This window comes from Branchiostoma lanceolatum, chromosome 10, assembly GCF_035083965.1.
Source record: "Branchiostoma lanceolatum isolate klBraLanc5 chromosome 10, klBraLanc5.hap2, whole genome shotgun sequence".
Lineage (NCBI taxonomy): Eukaryota > Metazoa > Chordata > Leptocardii > Amphioxiformes > Branchiostomatidae > Branchiostoma > Branchiostoma lanceolatum.
This window is the reverse complement of record NC_089731.1, coordinates 11029341-11043882: the sequence shown is the minus strand read 5'-3', so window position 1 is coordinate 11043882 and position 14542 is coordinate 11029341. Positions and strand designations below refer to the sequence as shown.

Genomic DNA, 14542 nt, shown 5'->3' with positions numbered 1-14542 from the left:
CACTTTCAAACATGCAATTAACCTATCCAAAATGACAAATTGAATATGCATGTACATACATTTATGGTCATGACATACATTTGTATATCATTGTAGGAACTGTTGTTGAATGCATTGTGCATTGTCGTTGTAATCTGTCATTGAATGCACATAAACAGTACCTGGTTGAAGCAAACAAAAACACTTTAAACCATGTTCTACTACTTTTCTTCCTCACTGCCCCAATAATCACATTGGCATGGCTCATTTACACAGTTTGTCACAAACAATACAGGGACAACAGCTACTACTTAGACACATCAAATCTTCCTTCCCTGATTGAACAAACTCTTACACCTTTGCCATCTGTTCATTACAAACAACCGTTTAACTGCGATGTGCCTTCCTGTCAATAACAACAGTCTACAACATGATCTGATCTAAACATCTAAACTTTGCACTTACTGTGTGTTCTAGCCAATTCAACACCACACGAGTGGGCAGACTTAGACTAACATTCATTTGTAAGCTTTTCACAAAAGGCGGGACTTAACATGCCAAGCGTCTACAGGTGCAGAAAATGACCTCGGTATAGGTCCTCAGTAACCAAAGACTGTGCTAACAAACCTTCAACCCCTGTCTGGACATAGAATAATCATCATACATGATTTACCAAGTACTACACTGTGTTCAATCTTGACATAATGTCTGTGTACTAACCGAACAGGGCACTTGCGACACAGCATACACACTTAGCTCAACGTAATTAGGACAGCCGATCGTAACAGGTGCTATAGTGCGGAAAGTGTCTACCTCACAGGTAGCTGGGTGAACAATACCAACTAAGTACTTGCAGGGGCAAAGTCGACACTTTCCGTCACCCCTAACCTCGTCAAGGGAACCAAAAACAACATGCCACCATGCACGACAATACCGCGGTTGTCGGGCAGGCGAATAATTTTGTTGTGCGGTGACACCGGGTCAAGAGTCACGCATTTGCTCCACCTGACCCCGCCGACAAACCCGCCGCTTGGGTTACCTCCCATCTGTCGGCAGTGTTAGCTCAAAACATGCCGCCGACAACACAACTTTGTACCACACCTCATCCTATGTCCTCCCCTCTTGATAACCTACCCCCGGAACATCGCACATTTCCGGAAACTTTCCCCGATTAATTCCAAAGACCACACCACCGGGGCGGCACTAAATGTTTGTCTCTTTGCTCACCAGATAAGAGGATATTACGGGTCGATTTGTGTACACTGCACACACGGTAAACACACAAATGTATACAGAAGGACTCGCTGATTTGGATGACAAGCACGCACATGAATACAGTCGTATTTTGCCAACAAAGCAAGAGGATATCTGATACGTAGAAAGCAGAGGCAGAGGTTGGAATGTTTAGGAGGCCGAATATATTTCACTAGTTACTGATGCTAAGCCAAACACAAAACTCATACAAGAATTTCCTGGGTATTTAGCCAACCTGTTTGTCTTTACTACGCCAAAATGACCATCAACACATTCCTAATGTCCATGATGCATAAACATTTAGTGTGTCGACTTGTTTAACCTCAAGACATCTCGAGTTTGCAACCCACCCTTTAATCCACTTGGGTCAAACTTAACAGTGTTTTTAGACATTAGTCAAGATGTGTGCGAGTAGTGCAACCACATTTTCAACATACATATGACCTGCATTCGTGGTCGTTATGTTGCTGAGGATGCTCAACTTCCAAACACGTGAGCTATGGGACGTCCCATTCCATACATTTATAAGCAGGCAAAGCAAGTTGGGGTTGGGAAAGGGCACCGCCCAGGTGCATCCTCCCGGATAGAAATTCAGATTCTATCGTATGAAATTTACATAAAATTATTTTACATATTACAAAAATCTATGTATCCAAAGGTGTCCTGCTTTCTGAAAACAGACAGGAAAAGGAGAAAAGCAAATTTCAAGTTATGCCAATTTATGTCTGAACCACTTTAGTAGCTACTGTGTTGAAAAGGTGTTACTTCTATCACTGTTGTTTGGAATTTTCATTCTTCCGGGCTTTGTGGGGTTTCCTGTGCTGTGTTGCTCCCTGTGTATTATAAGGGTAAGAAACCTGACTGATCAAGACAGTGTACTCATGGCTTCTAAATTGACTATGTGTAAGGCCTTTTGTACATGAATGTAGCCTACGTGAGGTAGTCTATTTTACCATCAATATAAAATCTACCAACAACATACTGTATAGACAATATACAATATAAGTGAACCTGACTGCTGTTAAGTTTATGTGACCTTTCCATTTCAGGTGACTTTGACAGCTGTTGAGTTACGCAACAAACTGAGTACAGTAATCAAAACACCAAACTATTCAAAGTGTCGAAAGTACTATTGAAAGAGAAAGAAGTACTCAAGGTGTGTCTGTTGTTGATTACACAAGAAGACGTAAAGCTTGCGACCTTTCTTTTGGTAATCCCTTGGACCTATGCTGACATTCTACTGCACAATCAGAGCTGGCAAGTCCCCACAACCATGAAATTGGCTGCTCACAGAGCGACACCACCGAGGTCACCTAGTGCAACTGCAACTGTCCCCACTAGGATCTTGTCATCATCACAGTTTTTCCATCCTCCTGGGTTGGTACCGTATTATAATGCAACCATGAAATTGGCTGGATGTCTTCGGGGAGGTTTTGCTTATCCTGCCGTTAAGTTTTATTACCGAGTTCCCCCCAGCACGCAAGTGCAGGGGAGCCACCTGGTCACGCATCTGTCACTGAGCAAGTGCAGAGTTACGACTCGGCTCCGAGGCGGGATCTAGCGGAGCCGACTGGCCCGTTAACGTTCCATCTCACCTGGGAAACCTTTGACATTCACCGTGCAGCGCGAATTACGACAGCCATCTTTTTATGGACCCGATGGAAGACTGACTTATTTGAAATGGGAAGAGTAAACTAAGGTGCAGAGATATATTACAAGACAATCTATCCCATCCTTCCCCCCATGTTAACTTTGTGTGGTGAAAACTCTTGCTTTCTTTACACAAACAGTTACATTTAGGAAGGGCCTGCAGTTACATGTAGGTACTAGCTTACAAAGAAGCATACATTAAAATGACACTCACTTGTAGTGAAACAGTGTCTGCAAGCGTAGGCGCTGAGATCGCGGGAATCGCTGTCTTCGCTGTCTACGTTCTCCAGTTCAGTCTCGCTGGCAGAGCTCAGGTCCACTGGAGAAGGGAACACGACAACATTTACAATCAAACTGTAATTCAAGATGAACCAAAAAAAACTTAAATAAAGAAAAATGTACTTCAGGTACTTCACTCCTGTATTAGGTATGGAACTGTAGAAAACTGATGTGTACATGTACTAGTAGATGCCATACTTTGTACCTTGTAAAATTGTTGTGTAATAAACTTATTGTCTTTCAATTGTGGAAAGTATGTTAGCTTCTTACACAGCAAAAGAATGTGGCACTGCAGTCCTTTTTCGTACCATAACACACAAAAGCAGTAACAGCCATTAGACACTGCATTCATGAGATAGGTTCTACATGTATTATATTAGCTGCAATATCTCAATCTATAAGCCTTATCGTTAACTCAATGACGCTGGATACAAACTTACAGAATTCCGAAGAGGGAGGCCTGTTCCCGTTGCCAGCACGCGACCCCACCCCGCGGACTCTCCTGAGCGTGCTCTGTCTGCGGTGCCTGCGGTGAGGACGGCAGTTGTTCGCCGCGGGAGTTTTCTTCCACAGGTAGTAGAACTCAACCAGCTCGCTCTACAGTAACAACATTGAACACAAGTGGTAAGTATGCAGAATTGTAAGGATGTTGTTAACCTTCTCCCTACTGCCTAAATCTGTAACCAATAGGAAATGGGATGCTACAAACATACTACAATTATAGTTATGGCTGTACATTTTATTATTATGATAATTTTTGTAGCATTTAGACCGATAAATGGATAACAGCATTGCTTCTCCCTGTGTTATTGATATTGAATATCGGGTAATTGATTGAAACGGTGATCGTTCCATGTTCCAGATTGACAGAAAATTAGTGTGTAGACAGTTATTTTAGATCACTGAAGAAGGATGCTGGATGGCGTCTGAATCATCTGTTATTTCTCAAAAAACTTCTCCAGTGGTGTAGATTGGATTAAGAAATTTAGCCTTTCAATCATTCCTGGATGCCTAACATAACTCTTTCGTACAAGTATGAATCCTGATGCACCACACATATACTTTGCACACCACTGCTATCTATTCAGAAAATCATTGCCACAAGGTATATTCATCCTGTTACTACCAGTGTGTTTTTACAGGATTTATCTCATACCCTGCAGTGTATGTGATCAATGTTTACTGCATGCAAGGCTGCAACTACTCAGTACTAATGCAGATTTTTATCTTGCATCAACTTTTCGGATACGGATTCTTCACATTGAAGGGCGTTGATCCTTCAGAGTTCTTTTGATGCTCACATGCGTAACACCACCCTTTTGGCAAAGACAAATTTCATCTAATATCTATGGACACCAGAAAGCCAAGCATAGCAAATTAGGCCTGAAGGCCTTGGAAATAACGAGTAACACAGAAAGTCAATGCTAGCAACAAAATTCTCAGCAGAAAGGCTGAGGATCTAGGAATTCACTGTTAAGGACTGCAACAGTTTCAGCATCAATTCTGTTGGCTTTGTGGCTGACAGCTTTGTTTTATCTCAGTGCCTAAATTTTCTATCTGACTATGTATTATACTTGAATTGTAGAATGCATTGCTTGCTTGTGTGAGCTCTATTTCAACTTTCTTCAGCTACATGTAGCATCCAGTACAAAATCTGGTCAAGGAGTGTTGCAATAAACTTCAATTAATTATACATTATGATACACACTCAGATATACATATTAATTTTATAGAAATCATTATACAATAGTGCTAAGAGTGTAGAGCACAAAGCTTGAGTCATAACATGTTATATGCTAAAATTCACTGATAGAAATTTTCACATATGCTGAAAAATTATTATCATAAATATAGTCTGTCCCCCCTTAACAAATGCATCAGGACAATTGATGAACGATAAGAAGATGGCCCAACATAATGTACAACATGACTACAACATGAATATTTGATAACACACATCTGTACATTCAAGCACTGTTAATATGAGATCTGCAGGAGAGGTTATTAGGGGTCATGGACAGAACTGATATGGCATACGCATTATTCAAGCCCAAACTCAAAGAATTTTGGAAACACAATGATGACCATGGTCAAGGGAGAGTTTTGTAGAAACATTACGGTCGATAGATTCTTATCATCAATTTTATTCTTTTTGCCATGCAGGTGTATGTGAAAATTGTTCTAAAAATGTCAGAAAAGGGCATTAAACATGAGTAATAATAGCTGTGAAAAGTGGAGTTAATTTTAGCATAAACATGTGCAGATGATTTATCTTTAATGGAGGTTAGTTTGACCTTGGAAGTCATATTCCCATTAACCCCCCTCCCACCTCCAACCCCACTCTTCATCCATTATTTAATGTGTCCCAATTCTCACCACCACAAGCCGTCTTTATGGCATAATCTGTGAATAACTTATTCCGCTCCAGGGTGAAGTGCAGAAAGCCTTTTTCTCTGTCTTCAAGCTGGATACGTGCAACCAAATTTGTAGCATCTTTGTGATGAAATTCATTCGCATTCTAGCAAACTTTGGAAATGGGTCAGTTTTATTACTCTAGGCTGCATCTAGTGTAACCAATACAAATTAGTGGCACATCTCATCTTGTATATTAAACTTTCCTTGCATTTCAATCCACCATGTTGCATGTCAGGATATGCATTAGCTGTGAAAATCATATGACATTACATGGCTACAGTAGATGCACTTAGTCTAGTAGTTGTTTCAACAGTGTCAAATTTCTTCGCAGCTAACATAATAATGTAGCGGAAGATTTGTCTATTTCCAGAGCTGCTAAATAATTCAGCAGGTGGTGGCTGTGAGGCTGGGAATATATGGCCTGCAGTTGGCCACAGCCTACATCGGTGGATAATTCAAGGTGTGACTGCAGGCGCGTTATCGATCCTTCCAGACGGCACTTTGTTCCGTGGTTCGGCAGAGCGCCGTCGCTGCATCACTCGTGAGGGATCAACTACAAGCTGCAGATTCTTCCCCTTCTATGATTAACCTCATTGCTCAGTGCCGGATCATGTGGAAGGAAAAAGAGACAATGTGCCATATATTCCTCCACTCTATCACTGTTGCATTGTGTGAGGTAAGAACGATCAAGATCATCTCCGCTCAACATCAAAGAAAACAGATCTGCTTTGCTGCTAAGTGCTAACATCCCTTTGTCGGGCTTTGAAAAACGTGTACGCGTAATATTACACACCAGGGAACAGTCTAATGATATGAAAAAAATAGCATATCTCAAATGAAATTCTAGTCACGGCCTAGGCTTAACTAAGCTAAAACATATAATGGAGGTGACACCTGATAGTTCATCATTTTCCACCAATTTGCCACCCATTTGGCTCAATTGTGGACACAGACTCAATTTTTCAACTACTCTTCCATGATGCATTTACTGGTAGTATCCTTGGCCTTCGACCTTATGCAGAATCAGTCAAAGAGTGTCCCAAAAAATAGTTTAGGTTGTTCAGTCAATATCTGGCATAAAGGAATTTACCTGACATAGTTGGGTATTGAATTTCAAAGATTTCTTTTTCATAAACCTATCAATGGTTCAGCCAATCATTAGTTGCAGCCTTACAGGTGTGTTAGGTTCTGAATAAGGGTGTGGTTCCCCACCAGGATAAGTGACTTACTCTCCATTCCATGAGAACAGCAATCCCTTTTAGTGCCAGTACCAGATTTGAAAGCAATTCTAAGAGAAAACCGAGTATAGTAGCAAGCTTTTACAGAAGGAAAGCAGTTTCTCAGTTGTAAACTCAGATTCTTCAGTTTCCACTCTCCATCCTTGGTCACACCACAGCCAACCATAACAAACAAGCTTCCTGCCTTCCTACAAAGTCCCTGACCCTTGCACAGAAGCCGACCAGAACAGCAGACGCTGAGTTGCTTCAGTGAAAACAGTCTAACCCAGGAACACACTAGTTTAAACTCCACATGTCGCTTTGTCTAGTAAAACCATAAAAGTAGAGAAAACTGTACCGGAACAAACCTATCACAGACATTAGGCCAAGCAACATAGAGGTAGCTATAAAACAAGAGTTTGCCATGCCATGTAGCATGAACACCTCACCCCTTTGATGTTGTGGTTCCTGAAGTCTTGGCAATGTGTCCGGTCTTCAAGTCCTTAAAGACTTGGAAAAGCTTCTTGTGTTTCCAGAGTAAGTGTCAAGCTTTGGAAGCAAAATGCAGTAAGTCTTCTTAAAGCTCTTCCTTCCTCTTCTTGTGAACAAATGGCAAATTCATTCAGAGAAGCACTAGTGAACCTGGTGTGTCCTCTGGCTCCCCCCTCCCCCACAGACACATGAGGATATCAAGTTCAGATTGTTGTGGGACGGCTGGGTGAACACCAAGGGTGTTGGACAAACAGGTGTTACACCTGGGTGAATGTAGGAGCTGTTGTTGTCCCACTCTCCCATGGTGTGTGACTGGGCAGGTGTGGCACTCTTACTGCATACTACTGACCTGTAGGTCCTGGTGTTGATATGGGAGGGTAGACTATACAGTGTGAAGGATATACATTGTGAAGGATATACAGTGTGAAGGATATACATTGTATACCTTTAGCACACTACAGGCAAGTCCATACTTCTGATTTTGCGATGTTAGTATTAAAGATATCCCATGGCCTTCATCAGTTAGACAACAGGACCTAACGTTAAATGCTAGACTAAAACTGGTTTGTCATTTTAGACATGATTTTTCAAGTTTTGTTTTTGTCTAACTTTCTTCTGTCAAAATCTTCTTTTGTCTCCAGAAAACTAGACTGTACACCTCCGAGAAGATTATAAAACCTTAGCACTTTCTGAAAGCTGGAAGAGTATGTGAAGAGTATCACTTTAGAATAGACCACATTAAATCTCCTCTTTGCACTATCAAACAAGTCTCTGATTTATTCTAGATGACAGACTTTTCCTCAAGTTATGGTGGAAGTCAGCACAAACCATATTTCAAGAATTAAGCGTGTCCAATGGTTGGTATTATCTTGTCTTCATGGCCATTTGTCAGAGATTCTCCACACCTTCCAGCATTCAAAAGGCGGCCGAGATGATCGACCACTTTCTTCATGCTCTGTAGCAAGAACCAAGTTGTAAAACTTAGCAGAAGGCACAGTGCAGGAGCTTAGGGACTGCTCAAGTGACATGGTACACTTCAATCCACCCCCTCTGTAAATAACGCTGACAAAACATAATGGAACTAGAAAATCCCATCTTCCCCTCCAGAATCCAATTGCTCTTTTGAAAAGGCCAACCTGACTAGATCGGTGATGATTCCACAGTTATGTATGGGTCCTGCCTACCTTTTAGTCGGAATTGTCAAGGAACAGCACACAATTCTCTCATCCATTCCGACGTAATAGATGGCAGTCTTGAAATCAGTCCCCAAAGTTGTTATCCACGATGACAGATACAAATGGCAATCTGCGAGACTTATTTGAACAGGGACAGTGATGCAGTTGTGCCTAATGCCTGGTGATTTACTCCCTCTTTCCGTACATTATTGTAATTACCCAATAACACACTTGGTGTGGAAATAGCTGTGATGACGGCAGCCTACAACAAACTGGGATGGGGCCCTGTTTGGGAAGGAGGAAACTTTCAAGAATTTCGTCTAGAAATTCCTGATATCAAAATTGATCAATATGTAACTTTCATAACACCACTGGGTACCCTAAACCACATGAAAACAACAGTGAATTTCAAGAGCGCTACTAATGCAGCATCAGCAAATCCGAGGTATGCACACTTCAGATATCCAGGTGTTCAAGACATTCTCGAGAAGGCCTCGAGGACATTCTTTTTAATTTGAATTATTAAAGCATTATGAAAGTTGATGTTATCTGCATATAGAAAGTCAATCCTTTGTACATGATGTATAACAAAACCCTTAGACAAAATTGCTTTCAACATTTGGGAAATAAGAAAATATGTGACAAAATATGCACAAATTTGAAAAACATTCATATTATGCTCCTAACACATGTAATAAAAGCCCTTAATTTTTCTTTATAGAAATTTTAAAAAAATCTAGGATTTTTTTTTGGTTACATCAGTGAGGACAAGTCTGAGACAGTAGACTTGACTGACATCAAAGAAAGGATAATAACATATCTTGTTGCACGGATTCTATCAAGCAAATCACTTCTCTTCAGAAAAGATCAATGAACTAATGGAGGGGAACAACCTGGAGGCAGTGTTGCTAATTTGTAATCAATTAAAGTTTCAAACATTCAGCAATACATGTGACACGTCTCTACACACACTACAATTCTGTAGCCTGACTTAAAGGTATGATACATGTACAGGGCTAACATCTACAAACATAATTCCGCCAGGGTACATAATTCCGCCACCCTGGAAAGATTGCGTCCCAACAGATCTCCAACTGAACGTCCCCCAGTATATACACAAAAAAATATAACTGTGCATACCTGGGGGTTGCTGCACTAGAGATCTCTCAAACCCACTGTTTTTCAAATTGGCAGATTTATGTAACCCAGCAGATTAATGTTAATGGAGGTTACATTTTAATTAGAACATGCTGTATTATATCAACTTCTGCGCCAAATCTCATTGTTATATTGCTTGACTTTGGTACATTTTCTGAAACACTTTTGGTCAAATTTGTACTGAGAAAAATTTGGCATTTGAAACTTTGACCCCTAGGCATGTCTAAAGAAGGCCTAAATTTAGGGAAAGCAAAGAAGTGGTTCTTTACTGAATTCCAAGCATTTTTATAATCAAATACATTTAGTACAAAGTCATGTTTCTAGTTATAACAATTCTATGCTTACTCTTAGTCAGCACTACACAAATCTTGCAAAATTTGTCATGGTCTGATGTGCATTTGTTCTGCAGCTTCCTTTTACAATGGCACAATCTGATCTTTCATTTGCCAGCTGTTATACTTTGTGTGTATGAGTGTATGAAATTGTACGTTATCATAGCATCTATTATTCAGAACAACTTATTTTCACCTGTGTGGGTAATATTCAGGATTTTCAACAACCATCCTGTTAGATATTTTTTATCACATCTCACAACCTTCATCTATTCTTATAGCACCTTGACAGTTACATCATACAAAGAGTATAATTCTATCACTAAAGTAAAGTCCAAATTGATTATTCAAGGATGTAAGGAAAATAGAACAATACACTCTGATATTTTCAGGATCATATTGGCTACTTAATTTCACATATACCTTCTTTTGCAATTCTTCAGCTATGCCACATTTTCAATTATTTCCATGGGGGTCTCCAAGATGTTATGATTTATGAGGTATATCATATCTCCTAGTCTACAATCTACAAACTTGTATTTCACCATTACTTGACTAATCATACCTATACAACTGCAGACATCTTTGTAACCTATTCCATAAACAAAGTGGGAACATCTCAACCAAGATGCTTGTAGATCTTGAATAGATCACTAGGACTTAAAAGGGGATTATGAAAAACCAGAGGGAACAAACAGTAGACTGGTTCAGTGTTCTGTTCATAGTTTCAACTACATGTCTGTACATGTAAATTGGAATGTTTATGACCTTGCTTTTCCTTTCTACTATGTAATCACATTCCTGCAAGTTGTAATGGCTGTTTCTACCATCTGCCCAACCTGTTTGTAAGTAGCTGTAAAGTAATCATGTAATTGGACCAATTACATAGAAGTATCTGTGCTATTTAAAGTAACATAATCAGTTGCTTGGCTGGAACAGAGGCTGAATACTACATCTTGATTTTCCTTCAGGCAATTCCAAAATTCCAAAAGGGTGGGGTGCAAGACAAAGTAAGAATCATATCTTAAATAGAATTTTTTTTTAAATGTTAAGACTCCTCCCAAGATCTGGATTCTTAACATTCTCTGAAATATTTTTCACACACCTATAATATCTAATATGCAAACAAATTACGAAGCCACAACAAAAAAATCAAAATAGAAATATTCAGTTTTCTTTGTTGACAACACTGTCCTTATAATAATTTCATCCATGATAACAAAAACCAGCAACATGTCCTACCCAGTGTAAGCATACATGTACATTATCTACAGCAAACATTTGGACAATCCTGTACCCTACTCATAACAGTCATTATCCCCCCTTAAGATTTGATTTCAAAACAAACATTAAATAACACAACATACTTGACCCTTAATTCACGATGACCACCTTTATTTCCAACTTAGCACAATACACGTATTTCATACAAAATGCTTTCTACTTAATGTGGACCATACATGCCTCCCATTGTGAGCATATTGCTAGGTAAATGTGTACATATGTACATGGTCCCTCCCTACTAATACAACATGTTCATGGGAGGGGCAATGACCCAAGCACACAATGATACCAACAACATTAGGTTCAATAACTCCATTAAAAAGATATTATAAACATCACTGGTGTAGACAAAGAAAATGCACTCACCGTTTCCTTCTCGGGAAGTAGCTCCTTATGAATGCGGAAGAAATTCTTGCCGAACTGGCGCAGCCCCTTCACGAAGCGTTTCTACGGAGCGAACAAAGAAGGGTGGCGGCACATTAATACCACTGGCCAGCACAATGGATGGGCATACAAAATACACAGCCTGTCAACAAAAATTAATTGTGACAGTCCTGCTATTCAGAGCCGTACGGGCCTGAAATGCTTGCTCGTGTGTCCTTTGTTCCGCGCCGGCTCACAACAAATTGTACAACCTGCTTTGCATTATGTTGCACGACTGAGTCTCTTTGTACGAGCCACGGCCTTAGGATACATCCTTTTCCTGCCTTCATGCAGGTCCCACCTTTCTGTATTGATTCTAGAATTACATGTACGGACAGATTTTCCAAGTACAATAAAGTCTGAGCCCCTTTAGAAAACTGGGGACAGACATGACAGGTGTTTGGAAAACTGCAAACATCACCGTGAATAATTGACGATACAAAGAAAGTCTAACGGTTCTAGCTTTAGAAAGAAATATTCTATGCAGAATATAACCTTCCTTCTCAATACTTGTGACATTCCTGATGTTCACTCTTTTGGGAACGATTGTAACATGTCAAAAATGTCTTTGAAAAATTACCTGTGCTCTACCTTAAGACAAGCCGTCTGCCATCATCTAGCCAACACACCACGGCCCAATGTACGACTTATTAGCTCCATCAAACCCCACTCGCCAATGCCTTGCACTGATTTCGATTCGATCGCCCGCCACTCAGTCCTGCCCGCACAACAATCAACACGAGCACTGTACCAGGGCGCCCTTTGCTCCCAGCACATCAACACGCGTCACATGAAATTCAAATCACCTCGTTGCAGACCAAGCAGGTACAATCTGCACAGCCTGGATTTACAGTTGAACCAACCAAAGAGATCATGACTACCGGGGGTATCGAGGAGATCCCAACCCTTCCACTGGAGCCTTTCCAACATTTACAAACATTCATCACAGCCAGTGTAAAACCCTCACACTACTCTATACGTTTCAAATTTCATATAACTGACAAAAATTCTGTGTACAACATCCATTTGAGAATCCTCTGGGGTTTCAGACTCCCCCATGACTTTGAGAAGTGGAAGAATCCATTCCCTGCAGCTGTGGGTGGCTATTCTCCATATTATGTGCCCTAAACCTATGATTTATCTGTCTTAGGCACTTCCAATACCATTCTCAGTTCCACATAATCTTTTGGATAACACTGAAATAACAACGGATAACCTCAAGTCTTGTTTTGTAAACAGTACCATGATGACCGTATTGAAGGTGTGCCCTAGTTCTTATTCAATGTAGGTATTTTGACAACAATAATTGTCTTGCTTCTTGAACCCTTTCCTTTTCAGCCCTGACTTACTTAATGACCAACAGAGAGGAACACATTTCTGTGCTTACATTAAATGTAATCACAGGCGTGTTTCTACCCTTCAGATCACCCAGTGCAGTTCTCTCCCTCCATAAGTACTTTAAATGTGCCTCCCTTCTCTCATCCCTTAATCTACCGGCTTAGTGCGACCAAATCTCTCCTAATGCAACTTGCAGGGGCCGATTTGCCTTGCTATTAGCGGGTAAATCGGAGAGATCCCACCGATTCCACCATTTCTAATCTTCCATTACGCATTTTGTGCAGATTTTTTCCACCTCCGTTGCAAACATGTTTGTGCAATGGATGGGATAGTAAATCAGAAACGCACAGCGGGTCGTAAACGTCCAATAAACTCGACATCTGGTTCACGTGATACCGACACATAAAACAAGTCATGCAATTCGCAGATCCGTTACAAATAGCATTAGCAATACGAAAACAAGGAAGAATATTGGTTAATTTTCTTATCAGGTAGTATTATGAGGCTGTTGTTTTCTTAAGGCTACTGCAATTTATATTCTTGGTTCTCATGTATTTTTTCACGTTAAAATTTAGAGGGATGACAAGATTAAAACAGACGGTGGGAGAAAAATTTGAATATGACAATATTCATTCCCCGAAACTGTGTGAACCAAGGTACAGACTTTCATGTTGATCTTCCAGGTCAGCATAATTTTTTGTAAATCTGGAAAGCAACAAATTAGGAGGGCAATCTAAAAAAATGCAGATAAATGCTGAGCCCGAATCCGTCAAGAATTAAACAATGGCAAATTCGCATTAATAACATTAGCAGTAACTCGAAAAATGTACAACTTGAAAGAAATAGTCACAGATAGTAAGTTGTATACTCTGCAACAGGGTACATGTACATTGTAGATTGCGCAAGTAATGTAATTATATGATTCCAATGTTACGCAGAAGTAATACATGTAATTATATGATTCCAATATTACACAACATGTAGAAGTAGGCAACTCCACCAAACATATCAGCGGTTGCACAGTTAGGGAAGTTGTCTCTTCCTACCGACACATCTGATACTCTACTGAGGGTTGCTGGGAAAATGGTGTGACATCATTTAGGATGGACTTCACTGGACTAACTGATGTAAATCCCTCTTGAGCTGAGTAGTTTGAAAGTACTGATTTTACTGGCATTTTTTTGGAGAAAATAGGATACAAATTTTCAGATATTGAGGGCAAACTAGTTTCTGGGTCCATCCAATAGTCCATATCTTCATCTTCTGATAACAGAACATGATGATTGAAAAAAAAAAAAAAATTCCAAACAAGTATTGAAGCTTTCTGTATAATCCGGCCCCTCAAAATACAATCATTGAACCTCAAAATTTGATCATTACTTCAAAGGCGAAAGTTGAATTTGTATTTATTTACCGGGTATCTCAAATTACATAGTGGATCTTCAACATTCATGTTTGATATATGCAAAAAAATGCTGGTTTGAATTTACATTTAGTTCTGTAACAACTATAAGCTACATTTCATCCTACAGTGATTACAACAAGA

At 39.9% G+C, this 14542-nt stretch overlaps 1 protein-coding gene across 4 annotated transcripts in view; it reads right to left on the bottom strand.

The window, feature by feature from the left end:
• The window catches only part of LOC136443981 (arginine-glutamic acid dipeptide repeats protein-like), a 96746-nt gene that overhangs the window by 14597 nt on the left and 67607 nt on the right, over positions 1 to 14542 (bottom strand). For all 4 annotated transcript variants that reach the window (XM_066441369.1, XM_066441368.1, XM_066441370.1 and 1 more), the window contains 3 exons: positions 11602 to 11682; positions 3603 to 3759; positions 3098 to 3202 (listed from right to left, as the gene is read on the bottom strand). In XM_066441369.1, coding sequence (XP_066297466.1) covers positions 3098 to 3202; positions 3603 to 3759; positions 11602 to 11682 — 343 coding nt within the window. The remainder of the gene's footprint in view (positions 1 to 3097; positions 3203 to 3602; positions 3760 to 11601; positions 11683 to 14542) is intronic.